The sequence below is a fragment of the Elgaria multicarinata genome, chromosome 2 (genome assembly GCF_023053635.1).
Source record: "Elgaria multicarinata webbii isolate HBS135686 ecotype San Diego chromosome 2, rElgMul1.1.pri, whole genome shotgun sequence".
Lineage (NCBI taxonomy): Eukaryota > Metazoa > Chordata > Lepidosauria > Squamata > Anguidae > Elgaria > Elgaria multicarinata.
This window is the reverse complement of record NC_086172.1, coordinates 72,916,180-72,933,586: the sequence shown is the minus strand read 5'-3', so window position 1 is coordinate 72,933,586 and position 17,407 is coordinate 72,916,180. Positions and strand designations below refer to the sequence as shown.

Sequence of the window (17,407 nt, the reverse complement as noted above, 5' to 3'; positions counted from 1 at the left end):
CAACGTAAGTTGTATTTTTGTATATTTTGCCAAATGAAAGACAATTAGCAAAATCATTTGCTTGTGATCCAGTCAGCGCTCTGCACTTTGAAGTATCTTTTCAGGCTTTACATGCGTTTTAACTACGTTAAGGAACAAGTACAATTTAATATTCCTTCCAGTTGGTATCGAACGTATTAGCGAGTTTCCCATTTATTTGTCTCTTCCTAACCCCACACAGAACTGGCAGGTGTTTTTTTTAAAAAAAAGCTGGGAGAAGGGAGAAAGGAATGAAGGAACAAGTTGCGCATGCGTTCTCTGTCGCCAGTTCCTAGTGTCGCTTGCAAAGTGTGGGGAAAACGTCGCTTGTGAACCACCGAGATAAGAACAAAAGTTATGAGACACGCGTCGTTGACTGGATGGCGAGATTTTGGGTTCGCACCGGAGAAACCATTTTTAACTGTCCCTCAGGGTCGGTAGGGAGAACAGCCCATAGATATTTTTTTTAAAAAAAAGAGTAACCCAGGATTTTACATAGCTGTCTCAGGGTAGCTTGTCGATCCAGAGACAAAGGTAGCAGCAGGGATGGGAGACAATACTAATTTCTATTAGGCTCTTCTTGTGTGTGGAAAATGCGATTTTGAATATAAAATAACCCTGCATGCCAATGATAATATGGTCTATTATCCCCATTTTTGCAGCTTTGGGAGCTATTATTGAGACTGTGGCTTCAGTCCGGATTTCTCATACAAAACGTCCTTACGGTCAATCTAATTAAGGTGCTTCCTCAGATCCCAAATCCAGCATTCAATTGCATGCAGAAGCCTTGTGCTCCTTGACTTGCACGCATACATGTTCCACGCTTACATGTTAAAAACTAAAACATTTCCCCACAAGAAATAAAAATAACGTAGTTAGAAGGAGCACAAGCTTGTCTCTTCGTTGCTGTTGCTGCCGCCGCCTTTGGAGGGGGAGGGGGGAGCAGGACACGCTGCCGCCCAAAGATAGGCAGGCTAAAATCCTTGATTTCGCAATTGCTTTCTATGACCGGCTTCCCTACCTTCCACCCTAGCGAGGGGGAAATGGCGCTTAAAATTAAACGTGGATGCTCCTCTTGGTGGTATAACTCTTGCAAAAGTGTGATCCCAATCACTTTTAGAGCGGAAGTGCCAATAAGGACTGCGAGGAATGTGACTCTCAGATGTTCAAATATTAGACTTACAGTGCGATCCTATGAGTGTCGCTCAAAAGACCCATTGAATTCAATGCATCGGATTGCAGCCTAGAGGAACTCGGAAGTTGTTTCTCCCCAACAGTGCGCTACTCTTCCCTATCTCTATGAGATACAAAGCTTACGGGAGGGGGGTGCGCGCGCCCGCGCGCGCATGTACGTATTGTCATACAGACTTCCAAGTCTTCGAGCGCCGCCGCTCTACACCTAGAGAAAAACCATAGATGCCGATTTTTTAAATTATTATTTAAACTGGAATTTTAAGCTGTTCGTTCTCCTCGCCTCCTTCCCCGACTTCCCCCCTGACCACCTGCTTTACACGTCTCGGGACCATAGATATGTGTGTGCGGAACGTGCCCCCGGAAGCTCCGCCGCTTTACCTTCGAGGCTTCGAACCTTTCCTACAAACGTGCGCCGTGACGTTGACGTCCCCGCTATGTCACGGGTTGCTGCGTAGGGGAGGCGGAGTCTGAGGAGCTCTTGAGAAGGAAAGGAACGGCTGGAGTGTAGGGAGGGGGGAGGTCTGGCTGAGTAGGTGACGGCCACGGGGTCGGGGGGCTCCCGGCCGCCTTCATTTCCCCCCCGCCCCCGGGTGGCGCGAGAGACAGGCAGCGCGCGGAGGCCCCTCCCTCACACAGGCGCCTTTGGGGCGCTCCCCTCCCCCCACCCCGCCTAACGTGCTGCTTGCCTTCTTCCTTCTGGGGAGGGGGCTTCTAGGCCTGCCGTCCTTCCCCCACTCAGTGTCCCCCCACCCCCACCGCCTCCTATCTGACGTGAGTGTTCTGGCCTCAGCTGAAAGCCGGGATCCTGGATCTCTCCGATGTTCGGGGCCTGAAGCTCCCCTCACCCTGATCTCTGCCCCACAGGTATGCTAAGGGTGCGTGTTATGGGATTTGTTGGTGTCAGCGATTCTGTTCCCTGGTGATGTGGGGAGACGAGCGGAATTCAGCGTCCGGGTCTAGGTGGAAGAGATGGTCTATAAAGGCTCGGTGGGGGCGGGCGGCATATCGCTCTCGCTTGCTCGCTCTCTCACACACAGAGAGCTGCTGGGGGTGCATGCAATGTTTTTAATAGCTTTAGTTTTGGTGGTTATACTTCACTTCTCCTACCTGTACTTACAAGAAGGAAAAACCCAAGTACAAAAGGTATTGGGAGGGGGGGCGATTCGGGTTTTCGGAGGACCCTTGAGTTGTCATTGAGGAATAAGGGGGAACATGATGCTGTAGGGCAGCCTAGGAAGTAAAGGGAGGAGTAAATTGTGGTTTCTTGCTGTGCAATTGTGGAGGTCTGCTCGGAAATAAGGCTCACTGTTTTCAGTCGGGCTTACTCTGCAGTAAATGTGTGTTTAGGATTTCAACCGGGGCTTGGAGAGCGTCTTTAAAAAAACATACTTAATCGGGAGTAAGTCCCACGGAACACAATTAGGTTTCAGGAAATAAAACATAGGATCATGCTGCGCTATTGATAACAGTATATGTGCTCATTTATCAGAGCAGAATATATTTTGTGAAATGTGTTCCCCTATCTCCCCCACCCCTGTCACACATATGCACCAGGCATTGTAGACAATTGAACCAAGAAATAAGGTTTTAATTGCTGATATACAGTCCTGTGAGATAAGAAATAAGAAAGAATCCACAAATGCATTTCAAAAGAGTATGGATACAAAGTAGGAGACTCCTTAATATAGTAGTTTATTAAGGGAAGGATATAGAAACAGAATAGACTTGGCGTTGAAATGATGTGTGGTCTGTAGTAATGATGGGTACAAGCTGGGGTTTTAAAGTGGCTTTTTGGGGTGGGTTGGAGGTTTGAGTTTATATGGAGGACTTGATACACAACAGCCATAATCTAATGAGTTTTGGTGGCCATCTTGACTAGTCAGAAATTTTAGTGTGTGGATTTGGAGAATAGAGTATTGGCAGAAAAGGTTATGATTTGATCAAGTGACTTGTATGGGTGAGATAGTGTTGGTGAGTTTACTGTTTTTCTATAATTTTAAAGTATCCTGATTGCTTGGAACTTGAGCTCATTAATTTCATTCTACAGGAATTCATGATTATAATTTGAAGGATCTAGTCTCTGTCTCTGATTATAACTGTTCTGTTATGAAGTTATGAGAGGTGCATATCATTAGGTATTTGTAAGGGAAAAGTGAACACTAGGCTTCTTTTGCCCTGAGTTGTGAAGTGTAGAAATACATGTAAGGAATTTCTCTGGCTTCCGCTCTTACTTGGCAAGAAAATTCCTCAAAGTTTGCCACAACATTGTTGGTTGGAAGATCAAAGCTGAGAGATGCTGACCACATCTTAGGGATATTTATGTTTCAGACTTTTTTATGGAAATAGCTAAAAAGACTTGTAGAAGTTCATTTTTGGAATGATGGTTTTCATAACATAGTTAAGAAAGCACAGTTTGAAAAAGATATTTTGGCAAGTTAACACTTTGACCTTTTTGTAGCCAAAAATGGTGTGCAAGAAAATAAATGGAGAAGTCATAAATAAATATAGCATTTTCCATGGAGTAATTTATTACTGTATTCGTAACAGCATTAATATGTAAAAATCTTCCTAGCTTTGCTGTAATTAACTTTTACTGCCTTGTGAATGGTCAATTTACTTGTTTACGGTTTAAGGTTTAGGTACAATGGTCACTGCCTAATCTCTTGCATTTCATGATAATCTGGCCTCCCTATTTACAACCCCCACCCCCGCAAATATCTATGTATATATCCCCCAACTGAATATGAACTTCATGTATCTGACAAAGTGGGGTTGTGTCCATGAAAGCTTATTTTCATTAGTCTTTAAGGTGCCACTAGATTCTCTGTCTTTGCATTGTAACTGACAAGTAGAACCTGGAATAAAATGTTGCAGTATGGAGTGTTTCTGTTCATTGTTTCAGTCAGTCAGCATTCCATCGCACCCCTACAATTCACATTCTGTGTCCTATGAACACACTCAGTACTCATAGGTTTGTGTTTTTTGTGGGGCAGGGTGGGGGGGGGGGTTTCCATTCTGTAGTTTTCTTCTGAAGGGTTTTGTTTGTGGTTTTGTAAACCCTGGGGTTCTCCTGAGCTTGCAGATGCCTCATTCTTGTTCTGTTTTAATTACATAGGGCTGTATGCAACACTGCCACTGTGCCTCCGCTGAGTATGTTGCACCAGTGTGACCCACTGCTGGTGATACTGGAAACCAGCATTTCTTAGAGCAACCTTGGAAATGAGCCTAAATGTTTGTTTCTGGAATGGGACAGGTCAGTAAAGCTCCCTTCTGCTAGCTCTCCTGACCCGTTCCTTTCCAACAACAAGTGTTTCAGAACATGCTAGCTTCCTGTTGTGCCAGTAGTAGGTCTCACTGACATTGGATACTGTCCATAAACTGGTAGTGCTAGATGTTTTGGCCTTAAAGACTAGCACTCAATGAATTAAGATCAATATTGATACTGTTAAGGATGTTAACCTGTATAGGTTATCTATTTAGTCAGATATGTATATTTTCTTCTGTTGCTCTTTATTTTTGAGCCAGAGAAATTCTTTGAGTCAAAGGATATTTATGATGCTATGATTCCTGGCTTCTTGCAAAAAAAGTTACCTTAAGCTAGTTATGAGGTAAAGGTTCAGTAAAAAGTGTGTGCCATTTTTTCTTTTTACCTGTCTGTTTTTCACAAGTCTTATCTCTGATTTTTAACTGTCATTTTTATGTCTTAATTGAGGGGGGATTAATTTGAGTTTCTAAGCAGCTGAATGGATTTAGTTTGGGTATTAATATGTTTGGTTGGACATAACTGCTCTCAAGATTGCAACCTAGCAGTCTGATCCTCTGCATGTCTGTATACTTGGAAATAAGTTCCAGTAAATTGAATGGAATTTACTTCCCACTACATATACACATTATTAGTTGTCTTACATAATACAGTTTTACTAAATAACAAATTTACAAGCAATATTTGAAATGCTTAAAAGCTGAGATTGCAGGCTTGCACATAGTGTGAATGTCTCTAGAATGTTAAGGGATTTTGCTTGAGTTTGACATATAAGCATGGAAATACATTATTAAGATGCAACTATATGCACTGGTCATTTTGGTATTAGTGCTTATTTAGCACGCGGCGCTTGTGTTTTCATTTCAAGCTAAACTATGTTTTAGTGTTACATGAACAAGATGCAGTGAACCTTGTGCATGTCTCTTTCCCTTCCTTAAGCACTTTCTGAGGGACTGGTTTTGTTTAACCATGGTTTGTCATTGATTGGACTAACAAATTGGGAATAACATTAACTATGTTTAGTTTCAAACAAGACTTTTAAACGTGGTTTATGAAACTGGCTTGTTTAAACTAGCCACAGTTAAGATAAGTCACATTTCTGAGTTTGAGCAACATGGAAAACTGTGGGTTACTTAAGGTGACCATATGAAAAAGAGGACAGGGCTCTTGTATCTTTAACAGTTGTATTGAAAAGGGAATTTCAGCTGGTGTTATTTGCATATATGGAGAACCTGGTGAGATTTCCTCTTCATCACATCAGTTAAAGCTGCAGGTACTGTGCCCTCTTTTAAATCTGGTCACTCTAGTATAGCTGCTGCAATTTAACTGTTGTGATGAAGAAGGAATTTCACCAGGTTCTCCATATATACAAATGACACTTGCTGAAATTCCCTTTTCAATACAACTGTTAAAAGATACAAGAGCCCTGTCCTCTTTTTCATATGGTCACGCTAGGGTTACTTGGAAATGGAAGCTTCTAAACTCATCCTCCCAGCCACAAAGGAGGAGGGGAGGAAAGCATGCAGTCTTGAGGTTTGCTGCATGGTGTGCTAAACTATAATTTAGTGTGAAGTGGAAATGCATCTAATAGCACCATTGTTATACTTGCAGCATAATATATGCGAGTTCCTAGATCATATAATGGTGGTGGTTAAATTCCCTTGTGTTTGCAGTTCGTTGTTTGATTAAGCTAAGCAGGAATAAACCCCCAAAATTCATAGGTGTTGGCCTAATTTCAGTTGTGTAATCACGCCAACAAGCGAGATTGTGAGTTCACACGACACGACTGCCCATGCTGCAGAATAAGTCACCCAGTATGGGTTGTCATCAGAACAACCTAGGTAAGCCGGGCAAACGATCAGGCTCACCATGGGTTTTCTCCCTCAGTCCTCCAGCATACAACCAGAGGACTTGGCAGCAGAACCTGAATTGTCTGCTGCCAAGTTCCCTTTGCTATGGGAATCGTGACCCAGTTGCAGTTCCCGGCTTTTAAAAAAGAAATCTTCTCCAGACATTTGTGCAAATTTGGGCCAAAGTATTATTATTTTAGTCATACTAATGTGCACAAATATCCCAGTATTTTCTTTATTATTTTTTGTCCGATTTTCGGAGTTGTGGCTGTTCAAAATAGATAGGCTTCCTTTGTCTATGGTTCAGCTGTCAAACATGCAGTGTAACTGACCAGAGAGGACTACATATAGGCTGATTTTGCACCCTTTGACACGTGGGGGAAAGGGGTGAAAATCACCCCCTGAAGAGGGTGATTCCCAGGGTTTTACATTTTGCCCTGACCATTGGGGGTGCCCTGCTTCAAACCCCCACTTGTCCAATTCCCCAGCATGTCTTTTTCATAGAGATCTACGAACCACCCTCTTCTTTTGCTCCTTTCCTAGGAACTACATTTGACAGCTGTCAAAGGAGTTTTCAAAGTTTGCTGCAGTTAGTGTGAATGGGAGGGGAAAGGGGGTGGCATGTAGATCTCTGTGAAAAAGAAGTAGAGATGTGTTTTCACAGAGTGAAAGTGTTTTCACTTTCCCCTCCCATGTGCAACTTCAAAAATCTGACAAAAAATAAAAATAAAATATGGGACATTTGTGGATATTACTGGGGCCAAAATAATAGTAATAATTAAACACATTTGCCCCAGTTTGTGCAAATGTCCATAGTTTTTTTTTTTAAGGTGGTTAGTGATTGAGTGTCAGCCCTTCCAAAAGTGCTGTTTGGGCAGCATTGGATGGGCTGTCACGAGCGAGATCACTCAGCAATGGGTTGGCAGTGCCAAGTCTGGATGACATGCCAACCCACTGTGGGTTCAACAACCCATAAAACAAACTGTGGATTGATAGGGTGGCTTGTTGCCCATTCACAAACCACCCTGTCGGAATCGTTTCAGGTTTGCACAACATGACAATCCACTATGGCTTGTCACCTAGGATGGATTGGTGTGTTATGTGGACCCAGTCAGAAAAACAAGAAATAGAAGATAGTAGGAAAAATGTTTTAAACTTGCACAGAATCATGATAAGCTATTGTTTTGTGGAATGTTTTTATCAGAAGAGAAGCATGTAAGCTGTACAACTTAGCACTTTTTGGAAGAAAAAGCAGTGATAAATTCTTGCTGTTTTTAAGATACAATGTTAAAACATTGCAAAAAGGGTCAGTACTCTAAGGATACTCAGAACAACTAAGTGGTGATATAGACTTGTTCTAGAAACAGTAAAATTGTAACATGATTTAATTATCACCTTGGTAGAAAATAACACCTATAAAGTAGCACATAAAAAGCAATTCACTCAATGATAAAAAGAAAAAAAATGGACAGCAAGGTGGCTGTAAAGTTTTTTATGTAAAGAAATTGGTCTGCGTAGCCAATAAATTGTTTATTACCTGAACATTGAAGGTGCACAAGACTACATCTTATTAAAATCAATGTCACTGCTCCCATTGGTGGTTAATTCTTTTGGATTGCACACTTAAACTAGATAAAGGATTAAAAGATTTTATAAATATGCAGTTTCTTCTCTTTTGCCCCATATATATATATATATATATATATATAATTTCATGACAAAGTGTGCAGTTTCTTTCTCATGCCATTATCTCTATCTCCTGAACAAGATATTCACAACATAGATTTTAATTGAATTAAATATACATAGTTTATCATATTGTCATATTTTGAATAACATAGGTGCTCAGCAAGAGCACTTCAATTTTGTACAAGGCTCAAATCATTGATTAACTTTGGGTTGTTTAAGTTGCAACTCAATATATAAGTAATATAACTTGCAACTCAATATATAAGTAATATAACTTATGTAATATAAGTTACAACTCAAGGTTTCAGTGTTTGCAGCAACCTCTGACCAGGCTGAGCAGAGGTTGTTTATGCAAAGCAGAAGTGTGTTGATCCACCTCTCCACCTAAATAGTATAGGTGCTATGAAATGTTTGGCTTGCAAAGAAACTAGCACTTAAAAACAATAACAGTTTGAACTTCATGTACAGTATGAAAAACTACCAGAACTAGCTAAAGTTTTGCTTCTGTAGAATCTGTTTAGGTAGTAGACTGATTTCAAACGTGTTAAGAACATAGGATTTTCAAAATTCAACACGTGCTATCTGATCTTGCATAGTCAGATATTTTTGCTATTTCCTTTAGCATAGCATCTTAGCTGTCAAAAATTATTTTCTGTGGAAGGAAGTGAAGGTAGCCACATGGACATATATTTACATAAAGATTAATACCAAAGCTTCCCTTCTACCTCTTTGGAGGTATTTTATTAGCTTTTCATTGCTAGAAAGACAATACTTTTGGGGTGTAATTCTTTGGACACTTTGCTGGCTACTAATCAGGAATAAAATAGTGAATCATTGATGAGCACTGGTGTACCACTTGGCTGCAAGCCAAGGAATCCTGCAGCGAAGTAACAACCATGAACTTGCCATGAAGTCTGAGCCAAGGTGCTGTTCTCTCAGCAGCAGCAGCCACCGACATCTGTAATTATGCCAATAGTAGTCGTGGCCTATATTTTACAACTGTTTTAAGGTTCACTGAGATAATAACCTGGTTTGTGTGATACAACAGCCACCATGGCTTAATGTGCCCACAGAGGCTGTTGTGTTGTGCCAGGTGCCTGTGGGTGCCATTTTTGCATGGTGCCTTCAGGTGGCCAGCTTGCCATGGCATATTGTGCAAATTCAGGCAGCAGGTATTGCTTGACAAAATGGGTTGTTTAACCCATGGCTTGTCTTAGGGTTATTTGAGAGTTGTCCAATCCAAATAAAGGCATCCAAATTGGTGGCCATCACTACATCTTGTAGTGGCCCACAGGCTGCATCTAATCTTCAAGATATTTTTCTGGAACCCCAGCAGCCTGCCTGTAATTCAGTTCTTGACCTAATTTTAAGAGAATATCTCTATAGTTGTTAAAAAGCAGAAATAGCATAAGTTACTGTTGGACTTGGAGCAGGGGAAGGATTGAAGGTAAAACTATCCATGCTGAAACCAGAAATATTTCTTGCTCTATATTTTACTTTTGCCGAACTGCCCCTTAAAGCTGGATGGAACAGCAATATGCTATCCACGCTTTTAAAAATTGGCATCCATTCATTAAGCAAGTTCAAAGGATACCCTGCTTCATTGGAGCTTATTTTATGATGTGAGGCACATAAAAAACAGACATGGGACAGTGTCCTCCTAGAATGGTGTGAAATCAGCTTAAACAGAACTGGAAATTTCTTCCAGCCTCTGAGAAATACAACAAGCAGAGCAGCTAGGTTGGAAGTACTGGTGACAATCAATGTAGATAAAACAATATTAATAATAAAATATTTTATATTATTGCTTTATGGTCACTAGTGCACCCAACCCTGTTGCTCTGTTTTATTTTGGTACTACTCCTATTTAGGGATGGTGCCTACCAGAAACACATGAAGTGGCCATCATGTGGAGGTTGCTCTAAATTGCGCTCCACAGCAAATGTCTACATGGTGCAAGGAGTTCATAAGTAGTGTCTTTTGATGCAAATTGGGATTTTTCCTTACACCATAATGTGAAGGGGTATGTGGAATACTTTTAGTGTGTTGCAGCATACAAATATCTTCTCCTGTGGAGAAAACAGTGTTCAGAGGCTCCTGCCTATTTCCTAAGGTGTTCTAAGAATGGTGTTTGTATGGCAGGAACCATAGAGCCTGTTCCTAGAGGGTTTTCTTCTTCCTCATAGTAATCCAGGAAATCCTCGTAAAGCAATAATTGGATTGATTTCCCAACAACCCCCACACACAACCCATGTATATTCATGAGTTGCATGTGAATGTGCATGTGTGGTCTCCACCACCCCAGCAAATATTTTATGAGGCTCTCAGAGGCTAAAAAAATTGGGCACCACCACACTAGTGTCTCCCTGTAGATTCCAGGCTGTATTGTGGTAAAATTACTAATTTTAAAAATACCTGGAAAGGAAGAGCACATCAGATCCGTATTGTGACTTCTTAATGTGTGAATTTTTGGAGTCACAGCTACTCTGATGCCAGATATGCTGCATGTAATGGTGGCTAACTAGGTGAGTAGTAGAAATTCTTTCTGTACAAAAGGGTCAAACTAAAGTAGAAGATCTGAATCTCTGTGGGTACTGCAGTAGAAATGTGCTTTGGGTTGGCTTTATCCTATGCTTATTGCTAGAAGTCTGCTTTTAAAACTGCCCTGGCTTACACCACAATGAGAGGCAAGTCTGTTAAAAAGACTGCCCTTGAACTCTGGCAGTGTTGTCTTTCTCTGAACTGTTTAGTTGATTTTCTGCCATACTTGTAGGCTCAGTTCAGACAACATGTTAGACAACGCAGTGTGAAAACTCCACTCAGTGGTTGAGATTTTAGGAGGTACTCCCCACACAACACGTTCTAACTCTATTGTTGTGTGATTGTGAGCAACCATGGACTTGAGTAAAATCCATTGCGACATTTGGTTGTCAGTTCCTCCGCCCTTTCTCCTCCTCTGGTCCTCCCAATGGTATTCTATCAGTCATTGCTGGAGGAAAAAAAAAGAACCTCAAAAAACCGGCAGCTCTCCTAGAACAGCACTTGCTACTTTTGCCACCCTTGCCAGGGAACTCTAGCCAGTGGGAAAAGTCAACTCAATGCAGTGGAAAACTCCATGGAGCCTGCTACACAACACAATGGTTGTGCAGGAACTCTCCTCTGCACAGCGTGGATATTCTCCATGGAGTGTTTTCAAAAGAACCTCCACTGTTGCATAGAGTTTTTCTGCCAGACATTTCTCAACGGTGGTGTAAAAATTCCACCGTGGAGTTCTGAAACCACTGTTGAGAAATGTGTTGTCTGAACTGAGCCGTAGTTTGCCATTTTAATTTAGAAATGCATAAAACTTACAGTGACGTGCACTACTATACAGAACAATGCTAAAGAAGCAAATCAAGATGCCACTTTACTCCAGCCCAATGTCCCAGAATGAAAATGGACTTGCCTCCTGTTTATTCACCTTTAGTGCCAGGTATAATATGCATGGGGAAGAGAGTGGTATGTCTGTCCCCTGTCCAAATTTGCAAATAGTCTCATTCCAGCTCAGTCAATTTTACCATGGGAAAATGTTGAGTTGTTCACTCATGTACAAATTGATGTTGTGACCTATAAACCTATGGTGAGACTTGCAAATCTGTAGTGCAACTGCACTTGGAATACTGTGTGCAGTTCTGATCATTATTCTTTTAAAAAAAAATTGTAGAGATGGAAAAGGTGCAGAAAAGGGCAACTAAAATGATCAAGGGGGCTGGAGTATCTCCCCTGTGAGGCAAGGTCACAACAGCTGGGACTGTTTAGCTTGGGGGAAAAGGAGGCTAAGGGGAGACATGATAGAGGTGTACAAAATTATGCATGGTGTGGAGAATGTGGATAGGGAGCCATTTCCCCCCTCTGAAAATACTAGAACCCTGGGTCATCCCATGAAGCTGAATAGTCGGAGATTCAGCACAGACAAAAAGAAATACTTCTTCACACAGCATATGGTTAAATGATGTTATTTGCTACAACATTATTCGAAGTGGACTTCAGTTTTTTGCCTACCTTCTGTGAAGGAGGCAAACTCTGGCATTTACTTTACAAAGAATAATTTACATTTTACCAGAATTGGCCCTCTCCTGTGCTCCTGGCAACCCATCCATAAGGCTTTTATAAGTTGCTCACAGTTTAGTCTCCATCTTGTAGTGATCCTCACTATAGTATATTACTTGACTGTGTATTATAATTCCATTCTATGATTTAAGATATACAAGACTAACAAACCCTGTATACTGGTGATGCAGTCAGCTGAACATGTTTCTGCTCCATGATAATGTGGACGTCTGTGAATGGGGGCTGTGGTTTGACAGATGTGGTAATCCAGCAAAAATTAAAGCTGTGTTCATTGCATTGCATTTTTGACTCCTTTGCTGCATCTAATACAGTAAACAAGGTATTCCTATAGCAATCTTAACCTATATTGCCTCATGATGAAGCTGTTGGGGGTAGTTATGGCAGAGCTGTAGCTAATTTTTGACACTGTTCCCTCCATTTTCTCCCTCCACTAACAGCTTATTACATTTAAAGTCTAGGCAATGACTTTTTTCAGAGAGGGAGGGGAACGCCTGCAATTATAGTCCTTTCTGAACTGTTTATTCTCTTCTGTTTATCATTATTTATTTTTTGGTTTGTGTAGGCAATAAAAGGATTCTAATGGGAGAACCATTCTTCTGAAATTCAGGTTTGCTGGCTGGCTGCCATTATGGGTGAGTTTTTTGAATTTTATAAAGTGCTCCAACACCTGTCTTGTGTCCACAATGCAGAAGTGTCTGAATATGAAACACACGGGCACACACCTGAAAATTTGCAAGTGTATTTATTGCAATTTGGAAATATACTTCAACATCTCAGTTTCAAAATGGTTAATTTGGGGGAAATTGTGAGTGTCTTTTATGAAGGATTGTGTATAGCCTTTGTTACCGGTTAATATAGCTTAGTAAGACATATCTTGCCTGCCTCTCCTGCCACAGATATTGCTCTTGCTGCCAAACCTCTTCTTTGTCTCAGGATAGAGCAGCCCACTTCACTTTACCTAGTGTTGGCAATGTTTCAACTAATCTCTGTAGATTTACTTTTAACATTGACTTGATGTGAAGATGTTATTAAGGAATAATGTTGATCTCAAAGCTGAGAAAAGCTTCACTTGTTGATTCTGGTATAAGGTATTTCCAGGGGCCAGGTATTGTTCTGCATCTTGCAGCTGCTGACTCCTAGAATATGGGTTCTGCTGCCAAGTCCCCTGGGATCCCAGGCGGAGACAACTGAAGGACCAAGGGGAAGTGAGGGAATAGCCAACACACTCTTGGTTGTGTGCCCAGTATTCTGTTGGGCACACAAACCACACACTGGCTCAGTTCACATAACACTTTTCTCTATGTGGTGTGAAAAATCTACTCAACAGTGAAGTTTTTAGGAGGTACTCACCACAACATGTTCCAGCTCCACCATTGTGTGAATGTGGGCTTCCGTGGAATAGAGTAAAACTCAAAATGGCGCTTGATTGTTCCTCCGCCCTCTCTCCTCCCTCAGTCCTCCCAATGCTATCCCATCAGCCATTGCTGTGAAAAAACAATCCCAACAGCTCTCCTAGAACAGCACTTCCTCCTTTGGCCACTCTAGCCAAGGAACTGTGTAGACAGTGGTGAAACTCCATTCAGTACAGCAAGAAACCACGGAGCCCTTCAGGCAACACACAGCATAGTTATTCAGGGTGGAGGGTTTTTTTTTCAAAAAAAAATTCCACTATGGGGTGGAGTTCTCCCTCCAGACAACACATTTCTTGATGGTGGTGTAACAACTCCACCATTGAGTTCTAAAAACACCGTTGAGTAATGTGTTGTCTGAACTGACCTACTGTGTGGAAAAACAATCCACAGTGTGTGGCTAGTTACCCATGATGGGTTGTCGTGTCATATGAAGACACCCTATAAGTGTGCTTTAATACTTTTCTTGAAATATTTCAGATCACATAGTTGTGGCGTATTGAGACAGAAAATTAACATGGCATACCATTTTAGCTTTGTTGTTTATTTTACTTGTATTTGGTAAACATGCTAAATTAGATCACTTCGTAGTGATTTTCCAATGCAAACTGAGAATTTTCCGATGTGAATGACCCTATGCAAATTAGCGTTGTTTACATTGGAAAATTTTCCAATTCTTAATTTTCTGGAACACCTACATCACTGCTGTTTAGTCCAGCATTCTGTTCCCAATATTCAAATAGATGCTTATGGGAGCTCGCAAGCAGGACATAAATACAATAACATCCTCCTCCTTGTGCTCCCCAGCAACAGGTATTGAAAGGCACATTGCCTCCGATACCGTGGGTAGTACATAGCCATTATGACCAGTAGCCATTTCTGCTTGAGGGTGCAATGGATCACAGATTAAAGGTCCTTATATGGTGACAATGAGCCAATAAATACAGCAGTAAACAAGGTTCTGCTTAGCTATAAAGCTGTTCAAACCACTTTTTTTTTTAAAAAAAAATTAGAACTGAATGTCTTTGTGAAAGAGTGTTTATATGGCAAACCATTTAGGGTATTATTTTTCTTAGACACTAGTTAAAATTACGATGTGGTGTCAGTGTAAAAAATACTTTTATAAATAAGGAGATAATAGAGCATAAACTTTCATTTAAGCTGCAAGTTTGCTTGTTTAAAAGATACCAGAAGCCATTTTAGAAAGAAACGTTATAATGCAGTGGGCAATCTCTAGCCTATGGCCAAAATGATTCCAGTTATAATTGGGGAAATACTTAGAAGCTCTTTGTGGAAGAATGGTTGAGAAAGACTTGGCACGTAATGGTAATTAATTTACAGCATGTAAACAAGTATGGATGAGAAGGTATTACTACAACATTAAAGAGTTGGCACCCAGTAATAGTTTACTGGAATAAAACTAAACTGAATAAAGCAGCACCATCACAACTATTATTGATATTACAATAATAGGTGTATAAATTAAGCTAGATGAAGTGGGCTGGTTATCTTGTCATGTTTTGTTAGGGATTTAATATATCAATATTTTCTATTCTTTTATGTAGTGTTTGTTTGCTGATAGTATCATGTATTTCCTAGTCTTACTTTAATTTAAATTCTAATATATTTGGTGTTTTATTTTATATTATGAGGGTGTCTGCCGTAATCAGTTCATGTAATAATATCTGGCAGTTTTGAAATCCACTTTATGAATGCTCTTAAAAGTATCATGTGATCCATCTTCGAATCCTACTTGTTTTATCAGAGGTATTTCTTAAAATGATAGCTCTTATTTGTTCCTAAAGGCTTTTTTTACACTGTTAATGGCTACTTTCTTAACAGATGAGCAGCAAGCTTTGGATTCAATCATGCAGGATTTGGCAGTCCTTCATAAGATAAGTCGTCCTTCATTGCCTTTGCAAGAAACAGGAAAAACAAAATCTCCTTCGCCGAAAAAACAGGTAATCCTGTAACTTGTTTTCCTAACACAGTGAAGAATCTGTGTCTGCATTTGATGTGAGTGATTTTCACTTCCTGGGAATGTTCCACCTTGTGGTGTGCATATTTTCCAAATTAGGAGGGAAATGAAAGGGATATAGTGTTGCAGAACAGATCTTAAACAGATGTGTGCTGTGTACTAGGGTAAGGCATTTCCCAAATTCCCACTTCCTATTTTTTTCCATTGCCAAAGAATGTCGCTTCAAATATCTGGGAATATTTGTTGACCCTCTATAATCTCAGGAGGAATGCTTTCAAACTCTAGTTAAGAAATTTATTACGATTCTGATTTTTTGATATGTGTGTGTAATTTTCTCATAGAATGACATCCGAGTCAAATTTGAACATCGGGGAGAAAAAAGGTAAACATAATCCATTCTAGTATTTCAGCTGCTAGTTCATGACTTGACTTGAACAATTTTTTAGTCTCCAGAATCCATTCAGAATATTTTATAGCTTTATAGAGTAGTGACTTGTCTTGAGAGAAAGAAATAGACAGATCCTCAAGCAACTTTGATGTTTAGAAAACAGTAATATAAGTAAACTGCTAAAATGTATGGAAGAATTTCAGGTGGGATTTTTTTGCTGCTGTTCTGTGTTTCTAGAACAGTATGAGGAGCAATATACCTTAATACATTTTTTTTATTCCCCCCTTTTAAATATAAATGTAAACTAGAATCACTAATGTCCTCACACCATCCAACCATTCCCCAAATAATCTCAAAGAAGATTTTGAGGGTGGAGCTTGGAAGTCTTCATGAACCTGTTGTCAGTGGTGTTCCATCTCTTGAGTCAGTTACTAGGGTTCAGAGACAACAAATCTCAAAAATGAGATAGCTTTTGTTCTTCTTGTGCCGAGGATTGACTTCAGATTATTTGGGAGCACAAATGTACAAAGGCCAGTTCTGTTCTTCAGGGTTTCACCTGAAATGATTGCACAGTATGTATTTGAGAGAGATCCTCAAGATAATTTGGCTATCACATAGAATTAATTACTTAGCAAACGCTTGGTTGAGTGGAAATACCAAAAATAAGGAGAGTTTTTCTTAATATGGGGTATGCTGCAGATCTTAAATAGATCACTTCTAAGTATGGTTTTCTAGCAACAAAAAATTCATATAAGCCAGACAAAACCTTACTTGTGCAGCTAATTATCTTATTAACTTACCTCTTATTAAGCTTGTATGTATGAGCTGCTATTTGATTACTGCTTTGTACAAAAGAATTATTGAAGCTGGGTTGAAGCAATACTCTGAAATATATTTGTTTATTTCTTTGTACCTCACCTTTCTAGCAAAAAATAGCACTCAAGGCGACTTACAGAAACAATTGAAATTGATTAAAACAATATAGTAATATACAATAAAAGCATAATTACAGAAAAATAGTATTAAACAGCACTCAATCCAATAGAGCCACTTAACAGGCCAAAGGCCCTCTTGAATAGAGCAGTCTTTGCTTGCCAACTGAAGGACAGCAGAGAGAGAGAGAGAGCAAACCTAGCCTCCTTTGCGAGGGAGTTTCACTGCTGGGAGCAACCATGAAAAGGTAGCTGCCAAACATGCTTCTGCAGCCAGTGGTCTGAAAGGAAAGGCCTCTCCAGAAGATCGTAAGAACCAGGCAGCCACGTATGGGAATAGGCGGTCTTTCAAGTAGCCTGGTTCCCAGCTGAGATGCTGCAATATCCAGCAGCAATCAGACGCCTAGTAGGATTCACTTTCTCATATTTAGGATTTTTCATTTTTGATGCTCTTTTTGAGTTTTTTCTTTAGTAATGCACCTTTTTTATTTTTTAACATATGTAGGGTTGCATGTAATGCTCCTGCTGGTACAAAAACCCTCTGCCTCATTTCAGGAAATTACCCACTTCCACTCTA

The 17,407-nt window shown here is 40.3% G+C and overlaps 2 protein-coding genes across 2 annotated transcripts in view; both read left to right on the top strand.

Annotated features, from left to right (window-relative positions):
- Positions 1–17,407, top strand: part of BIN1 (bridging integrator 1) — a 504,124-nt gene that overhangs the window by 213,117 nt on the left and 273,600 nt on the right. The window lies entirely within an intron of this gene.
- Positions 1,978–17,407, top strand: part of MAP3K2 (mitogen-activated protein kinase kinase kinase 2) — a 41,964-nt gene continuing 26,534 nt past the window's right edge. The window contains exons 1-4 of the mRNA XM_063116703.1: positions 1,978–2,076; positions 12,686–12,755; positions 15,375–15,493; positions 15,852–15,892. Of these exons, the coding sequence (XP_062972773.1) occupies positions 12,752–12,755; positions 15,375–15,493; positions 15,852–15,892 (164 nt within the window). The 5' untranslated portion in view covers positions 1,978–2,076; positions 12,686–12,751. The remainder of the gene's footprint in view (positions 2,077–12,685; positions 12,756–15,374; positions 15,494–15,851; positions 15,893–17,407) is intronic.